The sequence below is a fragment of the Erinaceus europaeus genome, chromosome 12, assembly GCF_950295315.1.
Source record: "Erinaceus europaeus chromosome 12, mEriEur2.1, whole genome shotgun sequence".
Lineage (NCBI taxonomy): Eukaryota > Metazoa > Chordata > Mammalia > Eulipotyphla > Erinaceidae > Erinaceus > Erinaceus europaeus.
Genome location: NC_080173.1, coordinates 97,685,609 through 97,713,369, shown reverse-complemented (window position 1 = coordinate 97,713,369; position 27,761 = coordinate 97,685,609). Strand labels below are relative to the sequence as shown.

The 27,761-nt window shown below is 51.8% G+C and overlaps 2 protein-coding genes across 5 annotated transcripts in view; both read right to left on the bottom strand.

Moving 5' to 3' along the window:
- Positions 1 to 2,297: 2,297 nt before the first annotated feature.
- C12H3orf62 (chromosome 12 C3orf62 homolog) lies at positions 2,298 to 11,462 on the bottom strand. Of its 2 annotated transcripts, XM_060204648.1 has the most exons (5): positions 11,444 to 11,462; positions 8,330 to 8,723; positions 7,955 to 8,198; positions 7,146 to 7,237; positions 2,298 to 3,582 (listed from the first exon to the last, which is right to left on the bottom strand). In XM_060204648.1, the coding sequence occupies exons 3-5, from the start codon at positions 8,194 to 8,196 to the stop codon at positions 3,317 to 3,319; spliced, it is 600 nt and encodes a 199-aa protein (XP_060060631.1). In that variant the 5' UTR covers positions 8,197 to 8,198; positions 8,330 to 8,723; positions 11,444 to 11,462; the 3' UTR covers positions 2,298 to 3,316. The 2 variants fall into 2 exon arrangements, with proteins under 2 accessions (XP_060060631.1, XP_060060630.1); XM_060204647.1 differs by lacking the exons at positions 8,330 to 8,723; positions 11,444 to 11,462 and having other exon boundaries at positions 7,955 to 8,314.
- A 1,537-nt stretch (positions 11,463 to 12,999) lies between these two features.
- USP4 (ubiquitin specific peptidase 4) overlaps positions 13,000 to 27,761 on the bottom strand; it is a 57,866-nt gene continuing 43,104 nt past the window's right edge. For all 3 annotated transcript variants that reach the window (XM_016192729.2, XM_060204720.1, XM_016192730.2), the window contains 9 exons: positions 25,832 to 26,023; positions 24,693 to 24,781; positions 21,811 to 22,038; positions 19,347 to 19,417; positions 19,002 to 19,120; positions 18,577 to 18,726; positions 16,707 to 16,810; positions 13,905 to 13,993; positions 13,000 to 13,617 (listed from right to left, as the gene is read on the bottom strand). In XM_016192729.2, coding sequence (XP_016048215.1) covers positions 13,456 to 13,617; positions 13,905 to 13,993; positions 16,707 to 16,810; positions 18,577 to 18,726; positions 19,002 to 19,120; positions 19,347 to 19,417; positions 21,811 to 22,038; positions 24,693 to 24,781; positions 25,832 to 26,023 — 1,204 coding nt within the window. In that variant the 3' untranslated portion in view covers positions 13,000 to 13,455. The remainder of the gene's footprint in view (positions 13,618 to 13,904; positions 13,994 to 16,706; positions 16,811 to 18,576; positions 18,727 to 19,001; positions 19,121 to 19,346; positions 19,418 to 21,810; positions 22,039 to 24,692; positions 24,782 to 25,831; positions 26,024 to 27,761) is intronic.

Sequence of the window (27,761 nt, the reverse complement as noted above, 5' to 3'; positions counted from 1 at the left end):
CAGCGGGTTAAGCGCACGTGGCGCAAAGCACAGGACTGGCGTAGGGATGCCAGTTCAAGCCCCCAGCTCCCCACCTGCCGGGGAGTCGCTTCACAGGCGGTGAAGCAGGTCTGCAGGTGTCTTCCCCTCCTCTCTCCATTTCTCTCTGTCCTATCAATAACAGTAACTACAACAATAAACAAGGGCAACAAAGGGAAAAAAATAAATTAAAAAAGTTCATACCCTAAGACAAGATCTATAGTCTTGGCCACAGTGCAGGGGACATCGCTGCCTGCACAGGGCCATGGCCCAGCCGCCTTCTCCAGTCCATGACTTTCCTTTTCAAAGCACTGTTGCTCTGGGCTAGGCCTTTGCTGTGACTGCTCTCTAACCTCACTCATCTTCTTCCTGTCCCGCTGGCTCAGTCTTCCCTTCCCCGACCTCTGTCCTAGCAGTTTCTGCAGACCAGCTCCTGCCCTCCGGGGTGCCATCATCTGCCCATCCGCATACAGCTGATTTCTGGAGGTCTGGGTACCAAGTCTACAGGGTGTGGAAACTCGCCTCAAAGTGTTGGAGGGGCCCAGCCTCTCACACTCCTTGTGCTGTGGATTGAATTTGCAATTAGCAGTTTTCAAAGCTCCTATTTATTCTTGGAGCTGCTTGTTTCTATTTTGATGCTTCTCATCCCAACTGCAGCTCGGTGTTTCCACGGAAACAATTCAAGTGATTGCTTGGCTTGCTAGGCCCAACTGCGGGGGAGAAAGCCGAGTGACGTCAAACACTTTGTTTCTCAAGCATGACCATCAGTGTCTCCCTGAGAAGTATCTGGCTCAGGCTGGGGAGACAGCATAATGGTTCTGCAAAAAAACTCCCATGCCTGAGGCTCTGCGGCCTCGGGTTCAATCCTTAGCACCACAAGCCAGAGCTGAGTAGGGGTGGGTGGGTGTGTGCACACAATGGGCCCAGCTCCCCACAAAGCTGACGAAGTTTTATCAGAGTAAATGTTCACAAGCCCTATTCTCCATATCCTAAAGCTGTGTAATCAGCACACACCCACCTGCAGCACTGAAGCAGATGAAAGTCAACAAAGTGTGTTATGGGGGGATAATTTTAGGGAGCCGGGGATCTAGACAGGAGTAGATGTCACCACGGAATGGCAGTGTGGTCCCGTCGACCTGGGGCGGGCCAGCCATGAGCTCAGGTCTCACTCACCTGCAAAAGCTCTGCCTCAAGGTCTGACAATCAACTGCCCTCTGCTGAGCTGGTCTTTGCCGGCAGCTGTGTGGCCCTGGGCTGGCCAGGAGGGCCTGGACCCTCTCCTCTCCCGCTTCCTTCCCACCCCTTCATAGCTCAGTCGGCAGAGCGGGGGGCTGTAGCGGATGCCCCAAGTTATAGTCTTGCTTGCAGACGAGGAAACAGTCCTCTTGTTTGACTTTTCTCGGGCTCTCCCCAGACTTCCAGTTCCCAGCAGCTCCTTGTATTAACTGAGTTCTGAGAAACAGCACTGCGACACCAGAAGCCGCTGGCCCCGAGCCCCAGCACCTTAGGGAAGAAAGGCCCCTTGGCGGAGTTCTACCGTCCCTGGCACTGGCCGGAAGTCAGCTCAAGCAAGTGTGTCTGACACCAAACCTACTTGGTAGAGATGAGGGTTGTTCTTTTTTTTTTGCCTCCAGGGTTAATGCTGGGGCTCGGTGCCTACACTACGAATCCACTGCTCCTGGAGACCATTTTTCCCCTTTGGTTGCCCTTGTTTATTGTTATTATTGTTGGATAGGACAGAGAGAAATTGAAAGGAGGGGAAGGCAGAGGGGGAGAGAAAGACACCTGCAGACCTGCTTCACTGCCTGTGAAGACCCCCCCCCCTGCAGGTGGGGAGCCGGGGGCTCGAACCGGGATCCTCATACCAGTCCTTGCGCTTTGTGCCACTTGAACTTAATCCGCTGTGCTACTGCCCGCCCCCTTATTTTCTTTTCTAGAAGAGCAATTAGATTCACATGAGTGTTGTAAAGATATATTTTTGAACTTTTTTTTCCAGTCTTGGGGCCTCATGCATGCATAATTCCACCATACCAAAGCTAACTTTTTCATTTTCAGATAAAGATTCTTCTTGAAAGTGAGCCCCCCCCCCCCCCCAAGCTGAGGGCACTAGTTTAAAGATAGCCTGCAGGGGCTGTATTCTAGGCCTCTCTCCCAGCTCTGCTTCTTACAAAAGCCCTGGAACCTTTCCACCCCATCTTACTCCGTATCAGACATTACTCAACAGCCTTGTATAAGTTCCCTAGAGAATGCCACTGTTTTGAAGAGACCTGTCCAAACAGTGCCTTTTATATTTTTATTTCACAAGAGACACCAGAGTAACACGCTGGCCTATGCGGTGCTGGAGACACGATTTGGTCCAAGGTTCTGCTATTATACCCCTTCCTAGCCCACTTGTCCAAACCATCTATGACAATGTCCCTTCTCTCCTAGCGTAGGGCTGGAGACGGCCGTGCTAGTTTGCTACTGCTATCCTGACCACCTGAGGACAGAGGCCTGGCCCCCTTTACCTCTCGATCCCGTCCTAGCAGGTTTTCCCGGGGAATTCACATGTGACGCCCAGGCTTCCCAGGCCTGCAGTGTGCTCAGCCACTCAGGAGAATGGGCACCAGGTGTCAGCCGGTCAGGAAGGAAGCAGGGACACCCTGACTCACAGGAGGCCTCTGAACAGGCCCTGAAGTGACGCGAGAACTGGTGTGGAAAGACCAGCGGTCACAAGGAGAACTTAGGTCCACACGGGGAACGGTCGGCCGGGTGTGCAGAGGGCCTGAGGATGGTGGAGCCCCGGGTCAAAGCCCCCTAGAGGCTCGCTGCCCTGTGCAGACCTGAGCTTACCGGGATGAGCTAGTCCCGGGACACACAAAGGCCACGCTGGTCATGGCCCCGCATTTTCTCAACAGTCCAAGGAAGAAAGAGCACCGAGAGACACAGCAGTGGCCCATGAGCCACTCCTGCCTGGGCACTGGTTATGCTCAGGTCAACACCAATAAACAAATAAGTGCAACAAAAGTAAAATCAAGCAGAACTATACACTGTAATCTTACAATCCTGTAACCTACAATTAACCACAAATTTAAAAATGGAGGAAAAAATCAGGATCTGAAGTGAAAAAACATTTCAAAGCAGCAAAAAAAAAAAAAAACTGAGTCCTCAATTTAGAGAGGAACAAGCCTAGAAGTAAAAGGGGTGTGACGATTCAGATTCTGCCACGTCTTCGGAAAACGTGGCCTCTGGTGACAGGCTACTGCAGATGCCTTAACGCCAGCCTTCTGCTGAGGAGTAAAGCTGAAATCAATTGCTCTTACTCAATTTGGTATTTAAAAGAGGTCATCAGGTTATAGTCCTCTTCTAAGTCCAGAACAGTCTCTACAATGTTGTGGTCATCAAAGGCCTGCTTGAAACTGCCAGGGTTGGCATCTAAGACCTTCTGAGGGCCCTCCTCCGTCAGCAGGGCCCAGTCTTCCTCCGTGAACGGTGAGTCATCACAGTGACCACACACACGGTTCAACTCATTTTCAAATTCCAGCTTGCCAGCCAATTCTTCAATAGTTCGGATGCTTGTATGATCTTATAAAAACAAGAACATTCAGTTTTACGACTCCAGTGATAAGTTTCTAAAAACACCTCAGACACAAGATAAAGTGTGCAAAGCTGGGCATTCCCACCCTGGGCAGGCCAGATCGCCAGGGTGAGTGCCAATTTTTTTTTTTATCATCTTTATTTATTGGATAGAAAAGGCCAGAAATTGAGATGGAAGGGGGTGAAAGAGAGGGAGAGACAGACGACCCCTGCAGCCCTGCCTCACCACTTGTGAAGCTTTCCCCCTGCAGGTGGGAACCAGGGGCTCAAACCTGGGTCCTTGTGCACTGTGACATGTGCGCTCAACCAGGTGCGCCACCATCAGGGCCCCGAGTGCCAAATTTTAAGGTGCTCTCCCTTCAGACCTCAGCATTCACCAAATCCCGACCATCTGCCAGCTCCCCAGGAGGGTGTGAGTGGCAGGTTAGAGAGATGCTTATGCTGGTACGGTACCCCTGACCCGCAGCAGTAAGACTCGGTGTGGGGAGGGTGGGTCTGTGGGGTGGTCGGAATGGCACCTGACGCAAGCCCTGGGGGGCCATGCTTAGTAAGCAGAGGCTGGGTGGGCTAGATAGCACAATGGTTATACAAAGAGACTCGTGCCTGAGACTCCAAAGTCCCAGGTTCAATCCCCTACACCACCATAAGCCAGGGCTGAGCAGTGCTCTGGTAAAAAAAGAAAGGAAGGAAGGAAGAGAGGGAGAGGGAGAGGGAGAGGGAGAGAGAAAGGAAAAGGAAAGGAAACAAAAGAAAAAAGGAAAGAGAAAAGAAAAGAGGTCATGCTGAACTGTCTGCTTCCTAGGCCTCGGGAGGAGACAGCCCCCGGGAGCAGTGGGCAGTGGCTGCTCTGCCCCTGGCCTACCTTGCCTCTCCTCAGAACCGGAGGCCCTTCAGATTCAAGCGTCAGGTGGCACCAAGCTATTTGTCCTTTATACGGCATGATTTAAAAATACTGGCTTGTCAGGAAGGTCATGTCGTGTTTTCCTATTTGTTTTTTCCCCTCCAGGGTTATCACTGGGACAAGCTCAAGGCTGTTTTTTCCATTTGTGTAAGTGCCGTGCGCTAACCGACTGTGTCACTGGAACTCAATTTTTTCCTTTTGTTGCCCTTGTTATCGCTGCTGCTGTTGTTGGACAGGACAGAGAGAAATGGAGAGAGGAGGGGAAGACAGAGAGGGGGAGAGAAAGACAGACACCTGCAGACCTGCTTCACCGCCTGTGAAGCGACTCCCCTGCAGGTGGGGAGCCGGGGGCTCGAACCGGGATCCTTATGCAGGTCCTTGCGCTTTGCGCCATGTGCATTTAACCTGCTGTGCCAGTGCCCAGCCCCGTGTTTTCCTGTTTCTATATGCAAAAAGATGCCATGACTTTCCCATGACCCAGTAAGTCATGTGAAGCCCATGTGCCCAATATACAAACGTGTGGAAACAAAGCACGGTGGACGTCGGCCAGTTCTGAGCGGTGGGATTGCAGACAGCTTCGCACCTTTTTCTTTTCTTTTACTTTTTTTTTTTGTAGCACTGGGGAATAAATAATTTAGGGCACGTGGCCTCCGTAAGCCAGGTTTTTCTTTTTCAAAGACTTTTTAAAAAAATATTTCCTTTTTGTTGCCCTTGTTTTTACTGTTGTAGTTATTGTTGATATTGTTGATGTTGGATAGGACAGAGAGAAATGGAGAGAGGAGGGGAAGACAGAGGGGGAGAGAAAGACAGACACCTGCAGACCTGCTTCACTGCTTGTGAAGTGACGCCCCTGCAGGTGGGGAGCCGGGGGCTCAAACTAGGTTCCTCACGCCGGTCCTTGCGCTTTGCGCCACCTGTGCTTAACCCACTGCGCTACTGCCTGACTCCCCCTTTTTTCAAAGATTTTTTAATAAGAGAGGGAAAGGGGGCTGAGTGGTGGTGCACCTGGTTGAGTGCATATGTTACAATGTGCAAGGATCTGGGTTCGAGCCCCTGGTTCCCACCTGCAGGGGGAAAGTTTTGCTAGTGGCAAAGCAGTGCTGCAGGTGTCTCTGTCTCTCTCCCTCCCTATCACCCCCGTTCTTCTTGATTTCTAGCTATCTCCATTCATAAATAGAGTGGTCCGGAAGGTGGTGCAGTGGCGAAGGCACTAGACTCTCAAGCATGAGGTCCGGAGTTCAATCCCCGGCAGCACATGTACCACAGTGATGGCTGGTTCTTTCTCTTTCTCCTATCTTTCTCATTAATAAATAAAATCTTTATGTATGCATATATATGGATAATTAGAGAGAAGAGATGGAGGGATGGAAAGTAAAAAGCAGAGAATAACCAGAGCACTACCACATTACCACGTGATGCTGGGGGTCACAGCTGGGAGCTGATGCCTGTAAGTTAGGCACTGCCTGCTATGCTGCCTCCCATGTTACAATGGCCTTTTTGACAGGATTTTGGGGGGGTGCCAGTGCGGGAAGTCACCCTCATCCCAGCTTCGTGTGGAGAGTCCACTGTCTGCCGCCCTCCATGGCTGTCCCGTAACTGCTCACCGTCACTGCACTGCTGACGCTAACAGACAAATGTTTCTGTGATGCTTGTGTTTTCTAAGCGGTTTATTTCGATTCTTTTCTGATTCTGTTACTGTGGATGCGTTTTTTACTCCTTTTTGGGTAGAGGCTGAGACAGGAGGGAGAGACCAAGGAGAGAACCTGCAACGCTGCTCTTCCGACCCCACAGCTGGGAGGCAGGCACACAGACCCAGCTCCTTCTCACGGTGGTGTGTCAGATTACTTTAGAGAGAAGCCAGAGGCAGGCACACAGACCCAGCTCCTTCTCACGGTGGTGTGTCAGATTACTTTAGAGAGAAGCCAGAAGCAGACACCCCAGGTCCTTCTCACGGTGGTGTGTCAGATTACTTTAGAGAGAAGCGAGAGGCAGGCACCCCAGGTCCTTCTCACGGTGGTGTGTCAGATTACTTTAGAGAGAGAAGCGAGAGGCAGAGACACCCCAGGTCCTTATTCCGGTGATGTGTCAGATTACTTTAGAGAGAGAAGCGAGAGGCAGACACCCCAGGTCCTTACTCACGGTGATGTGTCAGATTACTTTAGAGAGAAGCGAGAGGCAGAGACACCCCAGGTCCTTACTCACGGTGATGTGTCAGATTACTTTAGAGAGAGAAGCGAGAGGCAGAGACACCCCAGGTCCTTACTCACGGTGATGTGTCAGATTACTTTAGAGAGAGAAGCCAGAGGCAGACACCCCAGCACTACCTCACCACCCACGGAATCACTCCCGGTGCTCACGGGCTGGGCTCCAAGTCAGGGCCCTGTGCTGGTGAGGTGTGAGTACTCAGCTTCCAGGCCTCCAGTGCTTTCCACCCTCATTAGGCTACTGTCCCTTGCTGTCTTTCTCCTGCTCCCCTCAGCTTCTAGCTCCACAGCCAGGTGGGCTGTTACTTCTTGAGCGATAGGTGTGAGCCCCACAGGCCACTACTCGCCCGTGACCTCTGGGAGCAGAGTCAGCGCACTAAGCAGAGAGATGAGAAACCAGCTTTTCCTGTTTGTTTGTGCAGGGACAGACGGTGCTCTGAACTCACCGATCATATCAAGCAGGTCCTTTGTGACCTCCTGGCTAGAACCGCTGAGTGACCCGTTCGAGTCCACCTTCAGTTCTTTCTCCGCGTCTTTCCTGCAGCTCCCGGGGAAAAGAAAAGGGTGTGGAGTTAGCTCTCCCTTCACAAAAATGCTCGCGGAAAACTCAGTGGCTTCGAGTGCTGTGGCCACACTTGGCAGCTGCCGAGGCTCGGGGACTCGGGTCAAGCAGACAGCCAACACGGCCGCGGCCGCTGGGGGACGCCCCGGGCCCGGGGTCTGCAGCTGCCTGCGAGGGACTCGGGGCTTCGAGGCAAGGACCCCGCCGGGTGGGAGTGGAGGCAGGCGGCGGCTTCCCAGCGTGGGTGGGCACAGGGCTCCGGCTTAGGGTTCTTATTTCTCGAGCATCGGGGAAAGCACTTTTTATTTTATTTGTATTTGCATTTATTTACTTATTCTCTTCTGTTGCCCTTGTGGTTTTATTGTTGTTGTTGATGTCGTTGTTGTTGGATAGGACAGAGAGAAATGGAGAGAGGAGAGAAAGACAGACACCTGCAGACCTGCTTCACCGCCCGTGAAGCGACTCCCCTGCAGGTGGGGAGCCGGGGGCTCGAACCGGGATCCTCACGCCGGTCCCTGCAGCTCGCGCCACGTGCGCTCAACCCGCTGCGCCAGCGCCGGCTCCGGGAAACGGGAAACGGGAAACGGGAAGGCCCCCGGCTCGCTCCGGGAAAGCCCTCCGGAAGGGCCGGGCCGGGTTGGACCCGCGCCGCGCGGCAGCGCCGAGGAGCCGCGTGCCCCACAGGCCGCTCACCTCACGTCGCCGGCTCTCCACAAGTGTCTCTCGGCGGCGGCGGCGGCGGCGGGGCGGAGCGGCAGGTTCTCCCGGCTGGCCAGCGGCTTTCTCCTCGGGCACAGCGCGAGCGGCCTGCGGGGCAGCCTGTGCGGCGGCGCGGCGTCCGGCTCGGGGGCCTCCTGCGCGGGGCCCGCGCCCTCCAGGGCTCGGTCGATGGCCGCCGTCAGCTCCTTCCTGCATCGCCTCAGCTTCTCCGACATGTCTGTGCCGGCACACGGCGACCGCACCGCCAGGAGACATTGGGGCCGCACCCGGGCTCCCGCCATCCAAGGGGGTCCCGCCGCCCCCGCCCGGCCCCGCCCGGGACCCCAGACCCCTCGGGCGGGCGCTCACCCGAAGCTCGGCCGGGCCACGACGCCGCACCTCCGCCTCCGCCAACGGTCACTGCGGGACCACCGGGACCATCGCGCGATCTCGCGGCGAGACCTCCCCTCCCCTCCCCTCCCCTCCCCCACAAAGGTCAAAGGCCAGAGGGGCGCCCACCCGGCCTGCCGCACCCGAGGGGTCGGGCCTGCAACACGCAGCTGCCCCCCAACAAGGCCTCCGGCCTCCGCCACCACTGTCCAGCGGCTGCAAAGGGCGCTGCCCGCAAGTCGCACAGTATCAACCGGCCTCCATCACGGGCGGGGGCGGGAACCGCTAGGCGCCATCGCGCACGCGCACCTGCTCTCCCTCTCCCGCACTACACAGCTCCATTTCAGACAGACAGACACACACACACACACACCTGCTCTCCGCACTACACAGCTCCATTTCAGACAGACAGACGCACACCTGCTCTCCGCACTACACAGCTCCATTTCAGACAGACAGACGCACACCTGCTCTCCGCACTACACAGCTCCATTTCAGACAGACAGACACACACCTGCTCTCCGCACTACACAGCTCCATTTCAGACAGACAGACGCACACCTGCTCTCCGCACTACACAGCTTCATTTCAGACAGACAGACGCACACCTGCTCTCCGCACTACACAGCTCCATTTCAGACAGACAGACACACACCTGCTCTCCGCACTACACAGCTCCATTTCAGACAGACAGACGCACACCTGCTCTCCGCACTACACAGCTCCATTTCAGACAGACAGACACACACCTGCTCTCCGCACTACACAGCTCCATTTCAGACAGACAGACGCACACCTGCTCTCCGCACTACACAGCTTCATTTCAGACAGACAGACGCACACCTGCTCTCCGCACTACACAGCTCCATTTCAGACAGACAGACGCACACCTGCTCTCCGCACTACACAGCTTCATTTCAGACAGACAGACGCACACCTGCTCTCCGCACTACACAGCTTCATTTCAGACAGACAGACGCACACCTGCTCTCCGCACTACACAGCTTCATTTCAGACAGACGCACACCTGCTCTCCGTACTACACAGCTCCATTTCAGACAGACAGACACACACGCACACCTGCTCTCCGCACTACACAGCTCCATTTCAGACAGACACACACCTGCTCTCCGCACTACACAGCTTCATTTCAGACAGACGCACACCTGCTCTCCGTACTACACAGCTCCATTTCAGACAGAGACACACACGCACACCTGCTCTCCGCACTACACAGCTCCATTTCAGACAGACACACACCTGCTCTCCGCACTACACAGCTTCATTTCAGACAGACAGACGCACACCTGCTCTCCACACTACACAGCTCCATTTCAGACAGACAGACACACACCTGCTCTCCGCACTACACAGCTTCATTTCAGACAGACAGACGCACACCTGCTCTCCGCACTACACAGCTCCATTTCAGACAGACAGACACACACGCACACACACCTGCTCTCCGCACTACACAGCTCCATTTCAGACAGACACACACCTGCTCTCCGCACTACACAGCTCCATTTCAGACAGACAGACACACACCTGCTCTCCGCACTACACAGTTCCATTTCAGACAGACACACACCTGCTCTCCGCACTACACAGCTCCATTTCAGACAGACACACACCTGCTCTCCGCACTACACAGCTCCATTTCAGACAGACAGACACACACCTGCTCTCCGCACTACACAGCTCCATTTCAGACAGACAGACACACACCTGCTCTCCGCACTACACAGCTCCATTTCAGACAGACACACACCTGCTCTCCGCACTACACAGCTCCATTTCAGACAGACAGACACACACACACACACACCTGCTCTCCGCACTACACAGCTCCATTTCAGACAGTCAGACGCACACCTGCTCTCCGCACTACACAGCTCCATTTCAGACAGACAGACACACACCTGCTCTCCGCACTACACAGCTCCATTTCAGACAGACAGACGCACACCTGCTCTCCGCACTACACAGCTTCATTTCAGACAGACAGACGCACACCTGCTCTCCGCACTACACAGCTTCATTTCAGACAGACAGACGCACACCTGCTCTCCGCACTACACAGCTCCATTTCAGACAGACAGACGCACACCTGCTCTCCGCACTACACAGCTTCATTTCAGACAGACAGACGCACACCTGCTCTCCGCACTACACAGCTTCATTTCAGACAGACAGACGCACACCTGCTCTCCGCACTACACAGCTTCATTTCAGACAGACGCACACCTGCTCTCCGTACTACACAGCTCCATTTCAGACAGACAGACACACACGCACACCTGCTCTCCGCACTACACAGCTCCATTTCAGACACACACCTGCTCTCCGCACTACACAGCTTCATTTCAGACAGACGCACACCTGCTCTCCGTACTACACAGCTCCATTTCAGACAGACAGACACACACGCACACCTGCTCTCCGCACTACACAGCTCCATTTCAGACAGACACACACCTGCTCTCCGCACTACACAGCTTCATTTCAGACAGACAGACGCACACCTGCTCTCCACACTACACAGCTCCATTTCAGACAGACAGACACACACCTGCTCTCCGCACTACACAGCTTCATTTCAGACAGACAGACGCACACCTGCTCTCCGCACTACACAGCTCCATTTCAGACAGACAGACAGACACACACGCACACCTGCTCTCCGCACTACACAGCTCCATTTCAGACAGACACACACCTGCTCTCCGCACTACACGGCTTCATTTCAGACAGACAGACGCACACCTGCTCTCCACACTACACAGCTCCATTTCAGACAGACAGACACACACCTGCTCTCCGCACTACACAGCTTCATTTCAGACAGACGCACACCTGCTCTCCGTACTACACAGCTCCATTTCAGACAGACAGACACACACGCACACCTGCTCTCCGCACTACACAGCTCCATTTCAGACAGACACACACCTGCTCTCCGCACTACACAGCTTCATTTCAGACAGACAGACGCACACCTGCTCTCCACACTACACAGCTCCATTTCAGACAGACAGACACACACCTGCTCTCCGCACTACACAGCTTCATTTCAGACAGACAGACGCACACCTGCTCTCCGCACTACACAGCTCCATTTCAGACAGACAGACACACACGCACACCTGCTCTCCGCACTACACAGCTCCATTTCAGACAGACACACACCTGCTCTCCGCACTACACAGCTCCATTTCAGACAGACACACACCTGCTCTCCGCACTACACAGCTTCATTTCAGACAGACGCACACCTGCTCTCCGCACTACACAGCTCCATTTCAGACAGACAGACACACACCTGCTCTCCGCACTACACAGCTCCATTTCAGACAGACACACACCTGCTCTCCGCACTACACAGCTCCATTTCAGACAGACAGACGCACACCTGCTCTCCGCACTACACAGCTTCATTTCAGACAGACAGACGCACACCTGCTCTCCGCACTACACAGCTTCATTTCAGACAGACAGACGCACACCTGCTCTCCGCACTACACAGCTCCATTTCAGACAGACGCACACCTGCTCTCCGCACTACACAGCTTCATTTCAGACAGACGCACACCTGCTCTCCGCACTACACAGCTCCATTTCAGACAGACAGACACACACGCACACCTGCTCTCCGCACTACACAGCTCCATTTCAGACAGACACACACCTGCTCTCCGCACTACACAGCTTCATTTCAGACAGACAGACGCACACCTGCTCTCCACACTACACAGCTCCATTTCAGACAGACAGACACACACCTGCTCTCCGCACTACACAGCTTCATTTCAGACAGACAGACGCACACCTGCTCTCCGCACTACACAGCTCCATTTCAGACAGACAGACACACACGCACACCTGCTCTCCGCACTACACAGCTCCATTTCAGACAGACACACACCTGCTCTCCGCACTACACAGCTTCATTTCAGACAGACAGACGCACACCTGCTCTCCGCACTACACAGCTTCATTTCAGACAGACAGACACACACGCACACCTGCTCTCCGCACTACACAGCTCCATTTCAGACACACACCTGCTTTCCGCACTACACAGCTCCATTTCAGACAGACACACACACACCTGCTCTCCCGCACTAAACAGCTCCATTTCAGACAGACAGACAGACACACACACACCTGCTCTCCCGCACTAAACAGCTCCATTTCAGAGAGACAGACACACACACCTGCTCTCCCGCACTAAATAGCTCCATTTCAGACAGACAGACAGACACACACACACACACACACACCTGCTCTCCCGCACTAAACAGCTCCATTTCAGACAGACAGACACACACACCTGCTCTCCCGCACTAAACAGCTCCATTTCAGACAGACAGACACACACACACACACACACACCTGCTCTCCCGCACTAAACAGCTCCATTTCAGACAGACAGACACACACACCTGCTCTCCCGCACTAAACAGCTCCATTTCAGAGAGACAGACACAGACACACACACACCTGCTCTCCCGCACTAAATAGCTCCATTTCTTTGGGGTAGAGACAACTGGAAACCCCAAGAAGAAACCCAATAGCTGACAGAAGAGGCCGACACTCTAGAGAACTGCAAACCCATCTAAGTGCACAAAGCAAGGGGAAGGCAGAGGCAGATTTACTTCAGGTTTGCTTTATGTGGGCCAACTACTGGGTGGCCAGTAACCGGCCCCAGAATCAGAAATCCAGGACGTAGGGCAGCCTGCAGGTCACCACAGCTTCGATCACGCCTGATTACAGAGTGTTCCTCTCCATCTCCCCATTCTTTGGAATCCATCAGAGTTAATCCATCATGTGCCGTCCCACCCCACCCCACCCCCCAAAGCTCCAGAGCTTTACAGTAATTTCTCACCACCACCGATTTAAAAAGAAAAATAATTCAGCCTCTTGACATAGCCCTTCTGGGTAAATAGGTTTGTTTCTGGGGGGTGTTCTCCTCCCCCCCCCCCCCGTGATAAAACTGAAATTTCTTATCTGGTTTTTAGACTGAACTAGCAGTCTTGAGAGTCAGAGATATCTTCCTGGGAGATTACACTGGTGCTGAGCGTGGCAGGGTGGCTGAGGCGGCGTCAGTTGGTGTCCATGCCACACGCCTCATCGTCCCCCAGGCTCTGCTGTGAGCTGCTTGTTTTCATTGCTCCATCAGAGGACACAGGGAAACTGACGGGTGAAGGAGTCTTAAAAAAGTCATCATCTCGACGCTGGTAAAACAGCACGTACGCTGCTTTTGTCTAAAATAAGAGGGGAAAGTTCACTTTAAGGTCAGAGGCGTACGCCGGGCTTTTCTCTGTTCTCTGGAACCTGCCACCTTGCACCACACACCCATGCCAAGAGGTAGCAGGAAGACCCTCTCTCTAAAGGCTGACGCCTGCCCAGGCACAAAGGCAGTGCCGCAACATACAACCCCAAGGCGAGCTGGGCTGCAAGGTCCTCGCAGGGGGGGAGGCACCTAGTCAGAAGAGGGGCCTCTCGACTCTAACCCACGAGGGGAGGAGCTACGTCATCAAGGTGTACTCACCACGATCTGGTCCTCAGAGGCCAGCGACACGTTGCTGTCATCAAAGTAATACCACTTCCCGTTCAGTCTGTTCTTCGCATATGCAGTGTCTGCCAAGTCAACGAAACGCTCTAGCAGCCACCAGAGACTTAATCTGGCTAACTTATGAGGCTGGCGCCATCACCCACAAAACTAAGGGATGAAATAGGCAGAGGCAGAGTGTGTCCTTCTAACAACCAAGACAACTGTCCATCTGTTCCTCCTCAAAGGGCTTGAGTGAGGGTGAAAATGGGGCCACTGGAGACCAAGGCTTTCTATTGCGGCTTTGGGAAGCCAACCCCAAAAGCAGCAGCCTAGTGTCCCTCTCCATGTCCCTTAACAACAACACTGACTCGGGGCACCCTGAAAGGAGAGGATACTTGAAGCTCTAACCACAATAAGAGTGTTCAGATGACATGCCAAGTGTCCCAGAAGGGGAAGTGTTTTATATTTGTAAACATAAGTTTGAGTCCCGACATCACATATGCTAGTGATGACCTGTTTTTCTCTCTTCCTGATCAATAAAAATAAATCAAACTTTTATTTAGAAAAAAAAAAAAAATCTTAAATCAAACTCTTCCATGTGGTCCGCCTTTGTTTGTTTGTTTGAGAGCAAGAGACAGTGCGTGTGAGAGACCACAGCACTGAGGCTCCATTCAGTGCAGCAGGGCCAGGCTCAACCCTGGGCTGCACACACGGCAAAGCACTGCTGCCTCTTACAACAGGGCTGGCGAGCTCATACGTAGACTAAAGGCTCTGCATTAATGTTAAGGAGAAAGAAAGAAAAAAAAAAAAACAGACTCAAGAATTTCCAACTGGGTAACAACTGCTTACAGCAGCTGAGGCAGACCTCGGCCAACACACCCTGTCCAGACGGGACAGCATCTCTAAGCGGGAAGTGTTGACAACAGCGGGCTCCTGAGCGGTGCCCAATTCCTGCTCCACCCACGACTGAGACGACGGATCGCAGTGCCGTCTGGCTTCTGGTTTTAACCTGCCGTGACTGTGATCCCACTGTTTAGCCGCTGTGTCTTTCACACAGACCAGTGGGGGCAGTACAGTCATCAATGCTGTCAGTAAGTGGTCATCGTCAGACACGGGGGAATGTCATTATGCAAAAAAGCTTTCACCCTATGTTTCTGATGACAGACTTCAAGAGAAGGGATTACTGAGTTAGAGTAGGAAAACAAACATGGGGACAGCCAAATAGCAGATTTGGACAGTGCACTGCTCTACCCTGTGCACAAACCGGGTTCGAGCCCGGCCCCACTACACTGAAGGAAGCTTTGGTGCTGTGGTTTTGGTCTCTCAGTCTCTCTCTGCCTCTTTACCAAATAAATAAATAAACCTTCAAATACTATTGTGGTGTAGTGGATAAAGCACTGGACTCTCAAGCATGAGGTACTGACTTCAATCCCCAGCTTCTACAGTGCCAGAGTGATGTTCTGATTCTTATCACACACGTGCTCGTGTGCACACAACACACTTCCGTCACCAGGATTATCGCTAGGTCTTGCTCCCTACAGAGTCCCACTGTTTCCAACAGTCCCCGCCTTCCCTCCTCCCCCCCCCTCCATTCTTTTTGATGGAGGGTAAGAAACATATACAGAGATGGTAGGAGAGGGTGCAGGGGAGAGAGCATAATGGTTCTGCGAGAGACTCTCATGCCTGAGGCAGCAAAGCCCCACATTCAATTCCCTGCACCACCACAAACCAGAGCTGAGCTGAGCAGTGCTGGGGGGAAAGGGGGATTAGGGGAGAGGGGTAATGGGACGGGGAAAGGAGAGACACAGGCAGCAGTGTGGACCAGGGGCTTGAACCCAGGTCCTCCCACATGGCCCCAAAATAAATCTTAAAAAAAAAAAAAAAAAAAAAGATAACGAAGGGCCCAAGAGTAGATGAAGCACTGACGTGAATGTGAGGTCCTGGCTTCAAGCTGCAGCGCCCTACACTCTGGGTGGCGCTCGGGCCCCTCACTGATCAGTGGGGGGGGGTTTGTAGGGAGGGACCTTCATGCAGCGCCCTACATGCTGGGTGGCGCTCGGGCCCCTCACTGATCAGTGGGGGGGGTTTGTAGGGAGGGACCTTCATGCAGCGCCCTACATGCTGGGTGGCGCTCGGGCCCCTCACTGATCAGTGGGGGGGGTTTGTAGGGAGGGACCTTCATGCAGCGCCCTACATGCTGGGTGGCGCTCGGGCCCCTCACTGATCAGTCGGGGGGGGGGGGTTGTAGGGAGGGACCTTCATGCAGCGCCCTACATGCTGGGTGGCGCTCGGGTCCCCTCACTGATCAGTGGGGGGGGGGGGTTGTAGGGAGGGACCTTCATGCAGCGCCCTACATGCTGGGTGGCGCTCGGGCCCCTCACTGATCAGTGGGGGGGGGGTTGTAGGGAGGGACCTTCATGCAGCGCCCTACATGCTAGGTGGCGCTCGGGCCCCTCACTGATCAGTCAGGGGGGTGTAGGGAGGGACCTTCATGCAGCGCCCTACATGTGGGTGGAGCTCAGGTCCCCTCACTGAGCAGTCAGGGGGTGTAGGGAGGGACCTTCATGCTGGAGGCTCTCTCAGCTCCCAGTATTAATTCCTAGCACTACAGTAAGAGAAACAGGAAGGAAGGAAGGAAGGAAGGAAGGAAGGAAGGAAGGAAGGAAGGAAGGAAGGAAGGAAGGAAGGAGAGTAAGAATAATGAAGAAAGAAAAGCCAGAAGCTGAGGTGGCAGAGCTGTAAGGTTCTCAGGACAAACCCAGAAGCTGAGAGCTAGTGCGGTCAGGCTCCGATACTCACAGTGGCCAACCCCCATGGCTCCGTAATGATTGGATACAGCAATGAGGTCGTACACGTAAGGCCTAGCTGACGCGTCACAGACGAACTCGGACATGTTTAGAGCTCTGAGCACAAAACACAAAAATCTTTATTAAATAAGCCAAACCCAGAGGAAGAGGCCAGGGGAACCCACATCCCCTTTTATATAACAAACTAGGAAACGTAAATTCATCAAATACTACCTGAGACAAACCTAACTATAAGATGGGGAGGTTGAATAGACGGTGGAAAAAGAGCCAAGAGGTGGTACTGTGAGTGGACATGTCCATCGACCAGAACTCCAACCCCAGATCCAAACAGCAGTGAAACGCTCGAGGCAGACAAGAGGTCTGCACTGACTATGCAGAAGCAGCTGTTACTGTCAAAATAGTTAACACGAAAACGTAGGCCACATACCAAAACAGCTCCCAGAAAGTTTGACCCTCGTGTCTCAACATTTGTACCAGGAGGTGGTACAGTCCAGAGAACTTTGGGGCCAGGTTGAGTGCACACGTTATAACATGCAAAGACTCGGGTTCCAGCCCCAGCCTCCACCTGCAAGGGTGAGGCTTCACAAGTGGGAAAGCAGTGCTGCAGGTATGTCTTATCTGCCTCTCCCTCCCCCTTCCCTACTGATCTCTGTCTAGATCCAAAAGAAGTAAAGTATGGACTTGGAGTATGAGGTCCTGAGTTCAACTCCGAGCATTGCCTATGTCGAAGATGATCTGGTTCTCTTCCATTAATAAGTAAATAAGTCCTTAATAAGAAATTTTCGGGAGTTGGGCGGTAGTGCAGCGGGCTAAGTGCACATGGTGCAATATGCAAGGACCAGCATAAGGGTCCCGGTTCGAGCCCCCGGCTCCCCACCTATAGCAGTTACTTCACAGGCGGTGAAGCAGGTCTGCAGGTGTCTGTCTTTCTCTCCCCCCGTCTTCCCCTCCTCTCTCCATTTCTCTCTGTCCTATCCAACGACGACGACAACAACAACAACAACAAAAACAAACAAACAAAACCACGGGCAATGGGGAAAATAAATATGAAAAAAAATTTTTTTCATTTCAAGCATGCATAAAACCTAAAAATTGTGTACCACCTGTTTATATAAACAGTCACCTAGCTCTGCCTACTGCCACATATATTATTTCCCCTACCCGGTCCTGCCCCCACTAGAAAGCTTACTAGACTCCGCATTTTGTGGAGAATCTTCTATCCTGTGTACTTGACTTCCTGTGTCAGCTGCACTATGACCCCTGGAGTCTGAGGGGACAGGGGCAGAAAACCTGTCCTGGGGCTGGGTGGGGCGCAGCTTGTAGAGCATACACATTACATGTGCAAGGAAGGACCCAGGATCAAGCCCCGGGACCCCACCTACAGGGGGGATGCTTCAAAGTGGTGAAATAGTGCTGCAGATGTCTGTCTCTCTCTCCCTCTTAATCTCCTCCTCCCCTCTCAATTTCTCTTTTGTCTCAATCCAAAATAAGTATTAAAAAAAAAAAGAAGAAGAAGGAGGAGGAAAGCCTGTCCAAGAGACAAAACCAGGGCCGGTCTGCACCCCCAACACACCCTTCTTTGGGCATCTTGTTCCCATAAAAGCAAGAACTGGCACTGGTGTTTACTGTCCTGTCGAGTCCAGGTTCCTTGGCGCTGTAACAGATGGGAACATGAGAGGACAGCAGCGCAGAGATGATCAACATCATGTGAAACCTGCAGACGCTTCTAGGGGAAGCTCTGCCCAGAGGCAGGAGGGTGAGGAGGCACGTGGACGACGGTTAGGCTCCCGGAGCCCAGCGACATACGCACTGACGGGAGCCTGACGACAAAGTCCTTGGCTAACCGATGCTTCTACTCCTACCTGACAGGGAATTCCACAACCGTGTCAAGCTTATCCCTCCAGTATCTATTGTAGGAGAAACGTTTCAGGTGGACGACCAGGACTTTTGGCAGTGACCACAAGTCAAATTTCTTGGTGGCCTGCTGATGCTTCTTGCAGTTGGGACAGTACCTGAAGAGAAACAGTGACAGGGCACTTGGCATCTGGTGGGTGGCGCACAGCAGCAAGCCCGACTGCCTTCTGAACGGCGCTCAGCACAGCAGTTTGATACCGGGAAATTTCTAGGCCATGTTGCAAAAGCAGGGGCGATGACTTTCTCGGTCTGGAACCCAGCTGACACCGAACAACCTGTGTTCTACGATGGGCGTGTGTGTGGCTGTGCTGTGCTATGCTGGACAGCTGGCCCAAGGCCGGAGCGCCCCTGCCCCCAGAGCGGAGCTGCGTACCAGGGGTCGTGCTCCCCGAGGGTCTCCATGGTGGTGAAGAGCTCGATGCAGTCCCTCAGGGCCACCGCTGTCTTCTTCTTCTTCTGCGGCTGCAACATGCTCACGTGCTTCTCATAGGCCTGTGGAGAACAAAGTGCTGAGCGCTGCAGGGGCGCAGAGACCTCGCCTGGTGGGCCACACCCTGCGAATACTTGTGCCCGGAATACAGTGCACTTTCTGGAGTCTCCGAACACAGGACAGTCCTCAATGTTTAGAATTCTCAGTCTGAAATTCAACTTCAACTGCTAAATCACTTCACGGCAGAAGTCAGCACACAGCACTGACCGAGAATCTCAAGGGACCTACCTCTGACTCTCGCTCGTCATAGTGGAGGCGCCTGGTCTCACTGTCCCAGTCGATAGCCAGTGTGGATCGAGCTGTGGAGAACAAGGCATCACTCATCACAGAACAGCCAGAAACGAGAGGCCCATGTAGGGACAGCAATGAAAAGCACGGCTGTGCCACCAACACCCGGCCACGCATCACCAGCCACTGCCCAAAAACAGGCAACTCCACATGTCTGGTCCTCAGATTCTTTAGCAAAGAGCTCCTCAATGGGATGGCTAAGTAAGGATGAGTAAGCCGGATGGAGTGACAGCAGCCCGACCTATACCTCACTGCCATAGGCCCCCAAGAAGCTGGTGACTCTGATGAGACGGGGATACCAAACATGCCCGGCTGATTGTCTGGAGGTATTTATTCTCCTGGTCACAGCATAGAAGGGCGAAAACAGGGAAAAACCAAAGACTGGAACTTGATGCTGCCTGACAGGTGGCTCCAGCCCAGAAGCTGGCGTGGGGGAGTTGGAAATATGAGGTCCTGAGTTTTCAGATGTCAGATGCTGGTTTGGTTCTCCCTCCTCATGCTAAGGAAAGAAATGGATCTTTTAGGGAGTCAGGCGGTAGAGCAGCGGGTTAAGCTTACGTGGAGCCAAGAGCAAGGACCAGTGTAAGGATCCGGTTCGAGCCCACGGCTCCCCACTTGCAGGGAGATCGCTTCACAGGCGGTGAAGCAGGACTGCAGGTGTCTGTCTCTCCCCGTCTTCCCCTCCTCTCTCCATGTCTCTTTCCTATCTCACAACAATGACATCAATAACAACAATAACTACAACAATAAAAAAACAACAATGTCAACAAAAGGGAAAATAAATAAATATTTAAAAAATGTATCTTTCAAAGGGGGGGATAGGGACTGGAATTTGGGAAGGTGGTTATAATTTCAGAGACATTGTATTAGAAAGAAAGAAGCAGAAAGAGTTATAGACAACAAGGGCAACAAAAGGGCATACATAAATATTAAAAAAAAAGAGTTATAGACAAACTGTAGGCAATCATAGACTAAAAAAAAAAATCCAGGAGTCAAGCGGTAGCGCAGCAGGTTAAGCACACATGTCATGAAGCGCAAGGACCGGCGTTAAGGATCCCGGTTGGAGACCCCGGCTCCCCATCTGTAGGGGAGTCACTTCACAGGCGGTGAAGCAGGTCTGCAGGTAAGTGTCTGTCTTTCTCTCCCCCTCCTCTCTCCATTTCACTCTGTCCTATCCAGCAACAACGACATCAATAACAGCTACAACAATAAAAAGGGGATAACAAAAGGGAATAAATATTAAAAAAAAAAAAAAAAGCTACTAACTAGCTAGCTAAAGGTCAGCCTTCTCTAATGAAGTTTAAAAATGCAAGAGCAGGGAGTCGGGCGGTGGCGCAGTGGGTTAAGCGCATGTGACGCAAAGCGCAGGGACCGGCGTAAGGATCCCGGTTCGAGCCCCCGGCTCCCCACCTGCAGGGGAGTCGCTTCATGGGCGGTGAAGCAGGTCTGCAGGTGTCTATCTTTCTCTCCTCCTCTCTGTCTTCCCCTCCTCTCTCCATTTCTCTCTGTCCTAGCCAACAACAAAGCAATGTCAACAATGGCAATAATGACCGCAACGAGGCTGCAACAACTAGGGCAACAAAAAGGGGAAAAAAATGGCCTCCAGGAGCGGTGGATTCATGGTGCAGGCACCGAGCCCAGCAATAACCCTGGAGGAGGAAAAAAAAAAAAATGCAAGAGCCGCTTTGTTGCTGTTTTGTTACCTCAGTCTTCACCACCTGAGGCTGACTTATTCACAAGGAAATAGTGAGATGGAGAGAGGGAAAGAGAACGGGGGAGATACCATAATGGGTCTGCAAAGAGACTCTCATGCCTGAGGCTCCAAAGTCCCAGGTTCAATCTCCCACACCATAAACTGGAGCTGAGCAGTGCTCTGTAAACAAATAAAATTTTAAAAAATAAGATAAAGAGAAGGAAAGAAAGCAAAGCTTCCTTCAGTGCAATGGGGGCTGGGGTCACGGACACACACACACAACAAAATGAGCAACTGTCTGCGCGAGGCCTCTTCTGTGCCTTTGGCTGTCACTATCCCTGTGGCTTCCGCTGGCCCCCGTGCAGGAGTCCCCCCTTGCAGGCTCCACGCAGTGGGCAGCCCTCACAATCCTTCAGCAGGAGTCCCATTCACCAGGAGTATTCCTGATGAACAATAGGTGGCGCAAAGCACAAGGACCGGCATAAGGATCCCGGTTCGAACCCCGGCTCCCCACCTGCAGGGGAGTCGCTTCACAGGCGGTGAAGCAGGTCTGCAGGTGCCTATCTTTCTCTCCCCCTCTCTGTCTTCCCCTCCTCTCTCCATTTCTCTCTGTCCTATCCAACAACGACAACAACAATAATAACTACAACAATAAAACAACAAGGGCAACAAAAGGGAATAAATAAATAAAATTTTTTTAAAAATTCTTACAGTTAAGTTTAAGTAGTTTTCCATCTGTCACCAGTGAATTCATGTCAGCTGTCCCGTAGGAGTTAACCAGACTGAAGGTGAAGAGCGTCCTGGGGCAGCGCTGGCCTTTTGTCTTCTGAGCAGCGACGGCTTCCCCGTGGTCCCTTCCAAGCTCATCGTCCCCGCTGCCTTCTGTTCCTGAAAGCTGCTCTTTGCCTTCTCCCTGCTGTTCCATTTCCTCCTCCTCTCCTAGCACACAGATGAAAAACGATGTGTATGCAATCTGCCGCCGCTGCGGCGCATTACCTGCCTGTAGTACTTTCCCCCTAGGTCTCATCCTCGTATATAAAACAGCATTTACAAGGCACCGGGACTCATGCTAACCCTCGCCACAACCCGGGGAAGTAGGCAGGGCTCGGACTGCTGTTCTGAGAGGAGGGAGAGGCTCAGAGGGGTCCAGCGAGGGACCTCAAGGTACAAAGTGAACCCGCAGCCCTGCATTTGCACCTAAGCCACAGAGTCTGGCTCTTCTGTATTGCCAAGTCCAGAGAGAAAAACACAAAAACAAAATGTATACAACAACTTAGCAAACACTCTGGGTTAAAAAATTTTAATTACATCTTTAACAGAATGAAATATACTGGGTAAGAGTTCCTGCAGAAGAAACCTGCCCACTGTGTCTTACCAAGTGAACCGAGTGTCTCAACTGCACAAGCCCCACGGGCTCCCCTGAAGCACAGCAGACAGAGGCCCCCTTCTTCAGAGGCCGAGTGTCTCAGTGGACCTTCTAGAGAGGACTACTTGTGGCCCCAATAAAACACTCCGTGACATATTCATTATACTTTTTGTTGGTGGACAAAGGGAAAAGTTAAGGTAACTTCAACAAAGATTAGAGCAACTCCAAAATGTTCTGCGAAAGTTAATATGGTAAGATTTAAATATCTACTTTATATTCTCAGAGAAATATCCAGAGAAATGAAATTTCAAGGGAAAGGAGACTATCACCAAGACTTTGTGAAAACTACGGTGGGGGGGGGGGGGGGCACAGACTGTGGTGGTGGGTATGGAATGGAACTACTCCCTTAAGAGCCATTATTAAGTCACCAATAAAAACAAATTGTTTGGAGAAATGGGGGAAAAAAACTGTTCCTTGCAAGGACAGTATGCCTTGGGATTAGTCACAGGGATGGAGCGGTCAGGCCCAGAGCAATGCAGTTTTCTTCAGCTCATTGAGAACAGACAGAACAATCGTGGCTAAAAGCACATGATGAACTCTACCACCACTCCAACTGAACTACCTTGAATGGGACTGCTTATTTTCCAATAAACACACTTGACACCAAAGACAGTGAAACTGCCCTTTTTAGTTGCAAGTAAGCTGCCTGCTTAAGCCAGCAAGTGAAGATGCTCTATGGCCTAAGAGGGACACCACCAAATCCTGCTTTGATCCCATTCAGTGAATAAATGGGAGCCCAACACTGTCCCTAGTGGCTGACAGTCACCTGGACAAGCTCAGAAACCTCTTGCCAATGCAGTCCAGTTAGATACCACACACTCTGTATCACAAGGTAAGAGTCATTGAAAGCGCTAGCCAAGATCACTCAATAGAGAAGATAGAAGAACATCAACACTGAGAGGGCTAGAAATCTAGACACCCAACACTTACAAGGCGCGAAAGGCAGTAATTCTGCCTCAAAAAAAGGAGCTGACAGGCAAAATATTTAAGAAATTGGGTTAACTTAACAGCAACAATTACTAAAATCCTGGTATTACTGAGCATTTATTATGTGCTAAGTACTTTAACCACATTATCTCATTAAACGGTAACCTCAACTCTGCAAAGCAGGTGGGTAAAACAAAGTCAGAGAAACGAAATGATTCCTTCAAAGTCTACTCTACATTTTGAGCTGAGAATCACAAAAACATTCAGAACACTGAGAAACCACAGGCCACCCGCAGCGGCACTGCTGTTGGACCTGGTGTGCAAAATACACAACTACTTACCCTAGAGTGAAAATATGACCATTCCAAGCAAGAATGATGTGACTATAATAGAAATTCAATCTCAAATGCCAATAAGAATCTGGGATACTTGCTGAAAACAGAGCATCATGGTCATTATTAGGAAGAGTATGCTCATTTTCCACAAGTGTGCATCTCCAAGAAATGTAGACATCTGGAGTTGCAGCTAAGAATCTGCAATGCAAATTCATAGACCACTTGCTATCTTTACAGGACTAATGTCACCAAGTCATCTACCCCCCCCCCCCCAACGGAGACGGGGACAATGTAGGCCAAACATGACTCCCAGGTCACAGATCAGACTGTGAGAAACTTGGCCACAGTAGGATGAAGAGGGCTGGATTTCCCACCAGTCTACCTACCTGCTTTCGAGGACTACGGCTTTCTTCTGTCCTATCCCATGAACTATCCCCTACAGCTTCCTAGGTAGGAAGAACTAAATTTACAAGAGAACCTGCTACTTATGACTGGCACGTCAGCATGCCTGTCCCCACTGCCTGTCCCCACTGCAATGGTGGCAAAGGGTCAAGATAACAAGTGCACCAGTAAAGGCCAGGCCCGATCACAAAGGTAGTCCAGGGTGAAGTAAGCTTCCTCTCTGCCTAGATATGGCCAGAATCTCTGCCTCAGGTCCTCTGAGCTTAGTTTCCCTGGGCTCAGCGTGCAGGAGGTAGAACTCAGCCTGCAACCATGAGGGGCCAAACTTGGGTAAAGGAGACGAGCAGAGCAGTGCGCCTGGGGCTCCCAGAGGCCTGGGAGACAAAGCCCCCGACCCAGCCTCAGAGCCTCCCTCTCCCACGTGTACACCACCTTTGGAAGAAGAGGGTGACAGTCAGGAGGGGTTTGGTTGGTCACAGCCCCACCGCGTGGCGAGCTCTCACCTTCACAGCTGCCCCTGGAGCCATTGCAGGACCCCGGCTCCAAGGGCAGGCTGCCAGACTCGTCAGGCAAAGGCTGTTTTATATAGCGGCTTAAAAAAAGGAAACAAACAGTTAGTTGCAACACACATTTTTCTTCCTGCTCAGACAGAGTGCCTGAGAGCTGATGTGACCCACTACTAGCACAGTCAGAGTTCCTGAAACTCATGGGATAACTCAGCAGCTCAAAACAACTAAAACAAAAAAATCCAAAATACGTGTAACTAGCAAGGAAGGCACTGGCGACTCTGAAAATTAAGGGTGAATGTCACACGGCATCATTATCTACAGAAAGCATCTCACAGTCAGTCAAACAGCTCACTTGGTGTGGCTTTGCCAGGTTTGTGACCCAGGTTCAAGACTGGCCCCCACCACATTGAGGGGAGGGGAGTTTTGGTACTGCAGTCTCTTTCACACTCTGCCTATGAAAAAAGTTCATTAATTAAAACAACAACAAAAAAAAAAAAAAAAAAAAAAAGGAATGGAACTTCCCATGGGAATATGCAGGCTAGGGGAGCGAAATACTTGCATTCCTGAGGTTTGCTGTTTCTAATTCTCAGTAGCATTAATTATCAAATTCAAAATGCTATTAGAGTTCTGCAGAAGTCATATACAAATACAAAATACTGTCACAGCACTAGACTCCCTCCAATAGGCGATTCCAGGCAGAACAGAAAGCAAGGGTACCCACTGTCACAGAACCGGGCTGCTGGGAAAGTCAAGGTGCATTTCTGCACGGAAAAAGGCGTCACAGTGGTCCGGGAGCTGGCACATTAGACTCTCAACCAGGAGGTCCCGAGTTCAATCCCCGGCAGCACATGTGCCAGAGTGATGTCTGGTTCTTTCTCTCTGCCCATCTTTCTCATAAATAAGATTCTTTTTAAAAAAAAAGGAAGGAAGGAAGCAAGGAAGAAAGGAAAAAGATGTCATAACTTTCCTGACTGCCCAATAATTAAGATTTGCAAGATGTCCCACACCACCACCACTGGACTTCAGCCTCATGGGCTAATCCAGTCACATTTCTAGCAGAAGTGAGAAACAGGATCAAAAGCATCATTCTGCAGGGCATGTTGTGATTTTTATAAGCGACTCCTGCCACCAACCTGATACGTGCGCAAACTGCCTGGTACAAAGACTCGAGGGTAAGCTGCTGCTTGGGCACGGAAACCAGCAGCGGCTGCCCATAAAGCGCGGTGCCTGACGAGCTGCTGGATCCCTGAGACCTCCGCTCCCTGAAGTAGAGCGGGAGCGCGACGCACTCTGTGCCGCCGGGGGAGCAGGAGCAGACTTCATACCTGTGTCAACACAAAAGAGGGCGACTGCGGGCAGGTTCCAGCAAGCGACAGCTGCGCGTGCTGCGCTGCACGTGGCGGGCCCGCTGTTCCTAAGACACCTGAGCAGGGCGATTCCAGAGGTTCTCAGCAATTCCGAGGAGGGTCACTGCTACGCGGCAGCCTGGACTCGTGACTCACGGAACCTCCTTCCCTAGTCATGGCCTAAACTGGGTCTCCGCACAGATGGCGGCTGCCATTCAGATCAGCATTCAGATCAGACACAAAGGCACATGGGGAGGCCCAGCCAACAACGCATCTCCTGTCACAAAGTAGGTCAGTTTTTTGTTTGTTTGTTAAAAGAGATGAAAACTGAGGGGAAAAGGTAAGATGAAGAGGGGGAGGGAGGGGCAGAAAGAGAGAGAGAGACCCACATCACTGCTTCATCATTAGTTAAGCTTTCCTCCTGAAGGTGGGGGCTAAGAGCTTGAACCCAGGTCCATGCCATGCACACTCTAATGTATGCACTCAACCAGATGTGCCACCGCCTGGCCCTGAGGTCAGCTTTTAAAAAGCCATTCTGGTGGACTAGGGGTCCAGTGGTTAGTTTTCAACTTAAAATCATGAGGTTCTGGGTTTGAGTTCTGGCATCACAGGTGCCAGAGTGATTCTCTGGCTCTTCTCTCATTAATAAAGGACATCTTTATATACATCTGTGTAAAGGGTCATGGGATGACAGAGGAAGAGGTGTGTCACAGTGTGGTCCGACCCTTTATAAAACCACAAACTACAAAAATATCAAAAAAAAAAACCTAGTGAATCATCCAACGACTATTTTAAACGAAGCAAATTCATAAACTGTTCGCCATCGGGGTGTAGCGGTGGCACACCTGGCAGTGTGTGTGGTTACTACAAGGCACAAGGACCCAGATCAAGCCCCCAGTCTCCACCTACAGGAGGGAAACTTCATGAGCAGTGAAACAGTGCTGCAGTTCTCTCTCCCTCTCCCTCTCCCTCTCCCTAGCTCCTCCTTGGGTCTCAATTAGTTTCTATTCAAAAAAAAAAAAAATTAAATGAGGGGGCCGGGCGGGTGGTAGCACAGTGGGTTAAGTGCACGGTCTGGTGCAGGGATCCCAGTTCAAGCCCCTGGCTCCCTACCTGCAAGGGGGGGGTGTCTCTTCACAAGCATGAAGCAGGTCTGCAGGTGTCTTATCTTTCTCTCCCCTCTCTTCCCCTCCTCTCTCCATTTCTGTCCTACGCAGCAACAACAATACCAACAAGAACAACAAGAACAACAAATGGCCTCTAGGAGCAGTGGATTCATAGTGCAGGCACTGAGCCCCAGCAATAACCATGGAGGCAAAAAAAAAAAAATTAGTATGTAGTAAGTAAAATGGTTCTTAAGGGGGGGAACCAAAAGAAACTGCTAAGCATAAATCAAGTGACATTTTTATCCTTATCTTTATTTACTGGATAGACACAGTCAGAAATCGAGAGGGAAAGGGGTGACAGAAACAGACTCGAACAGACACCTGTAGCACTGTTTCACCACTCATGAAGCTGTCCCCCTGCAGGAGGGGGCTGGAGGCTCGAACCTGGGTCCCTGCGCACTGTAACATGTGCACTCAACCAGGTGTGCCACCACCCGGCCCCTAAATCAAATGATCTTGAATAGTGTCTTACTGAACCCATGGGATTGAAATTTATAGATACTTGATCTTGGAACAGATGTTGCCGAAATTGCTGGCAACTCGCTGTAGTT

Excerpts from the sequence above, each read along its gene's own strand:
- C12H3orf62 (XM_060204647.1), bottom strand. The coding sequence starts at position 8,262 with ATGGCGGGAGCCCGGGTGCGGCCCCAATGTCTCCTGGCGGTGCGGTCG. Across the intron at positions 7,238-7,954 it reads TGGAGAGCCGGCGACGTGAG|GAAAGACGCGGAGAAAGAAC; the intron begins GTGAGCGGCCTG and ends CGGGAGCTGCAG. Across the intron at positions 3,583-7,145 it reads GGACCTGCTTGATATGATCG|ATCATACAAGCATCCGAACT; the intron begins GTGAGTTCAGAG and ends TGTTTTTATAAG.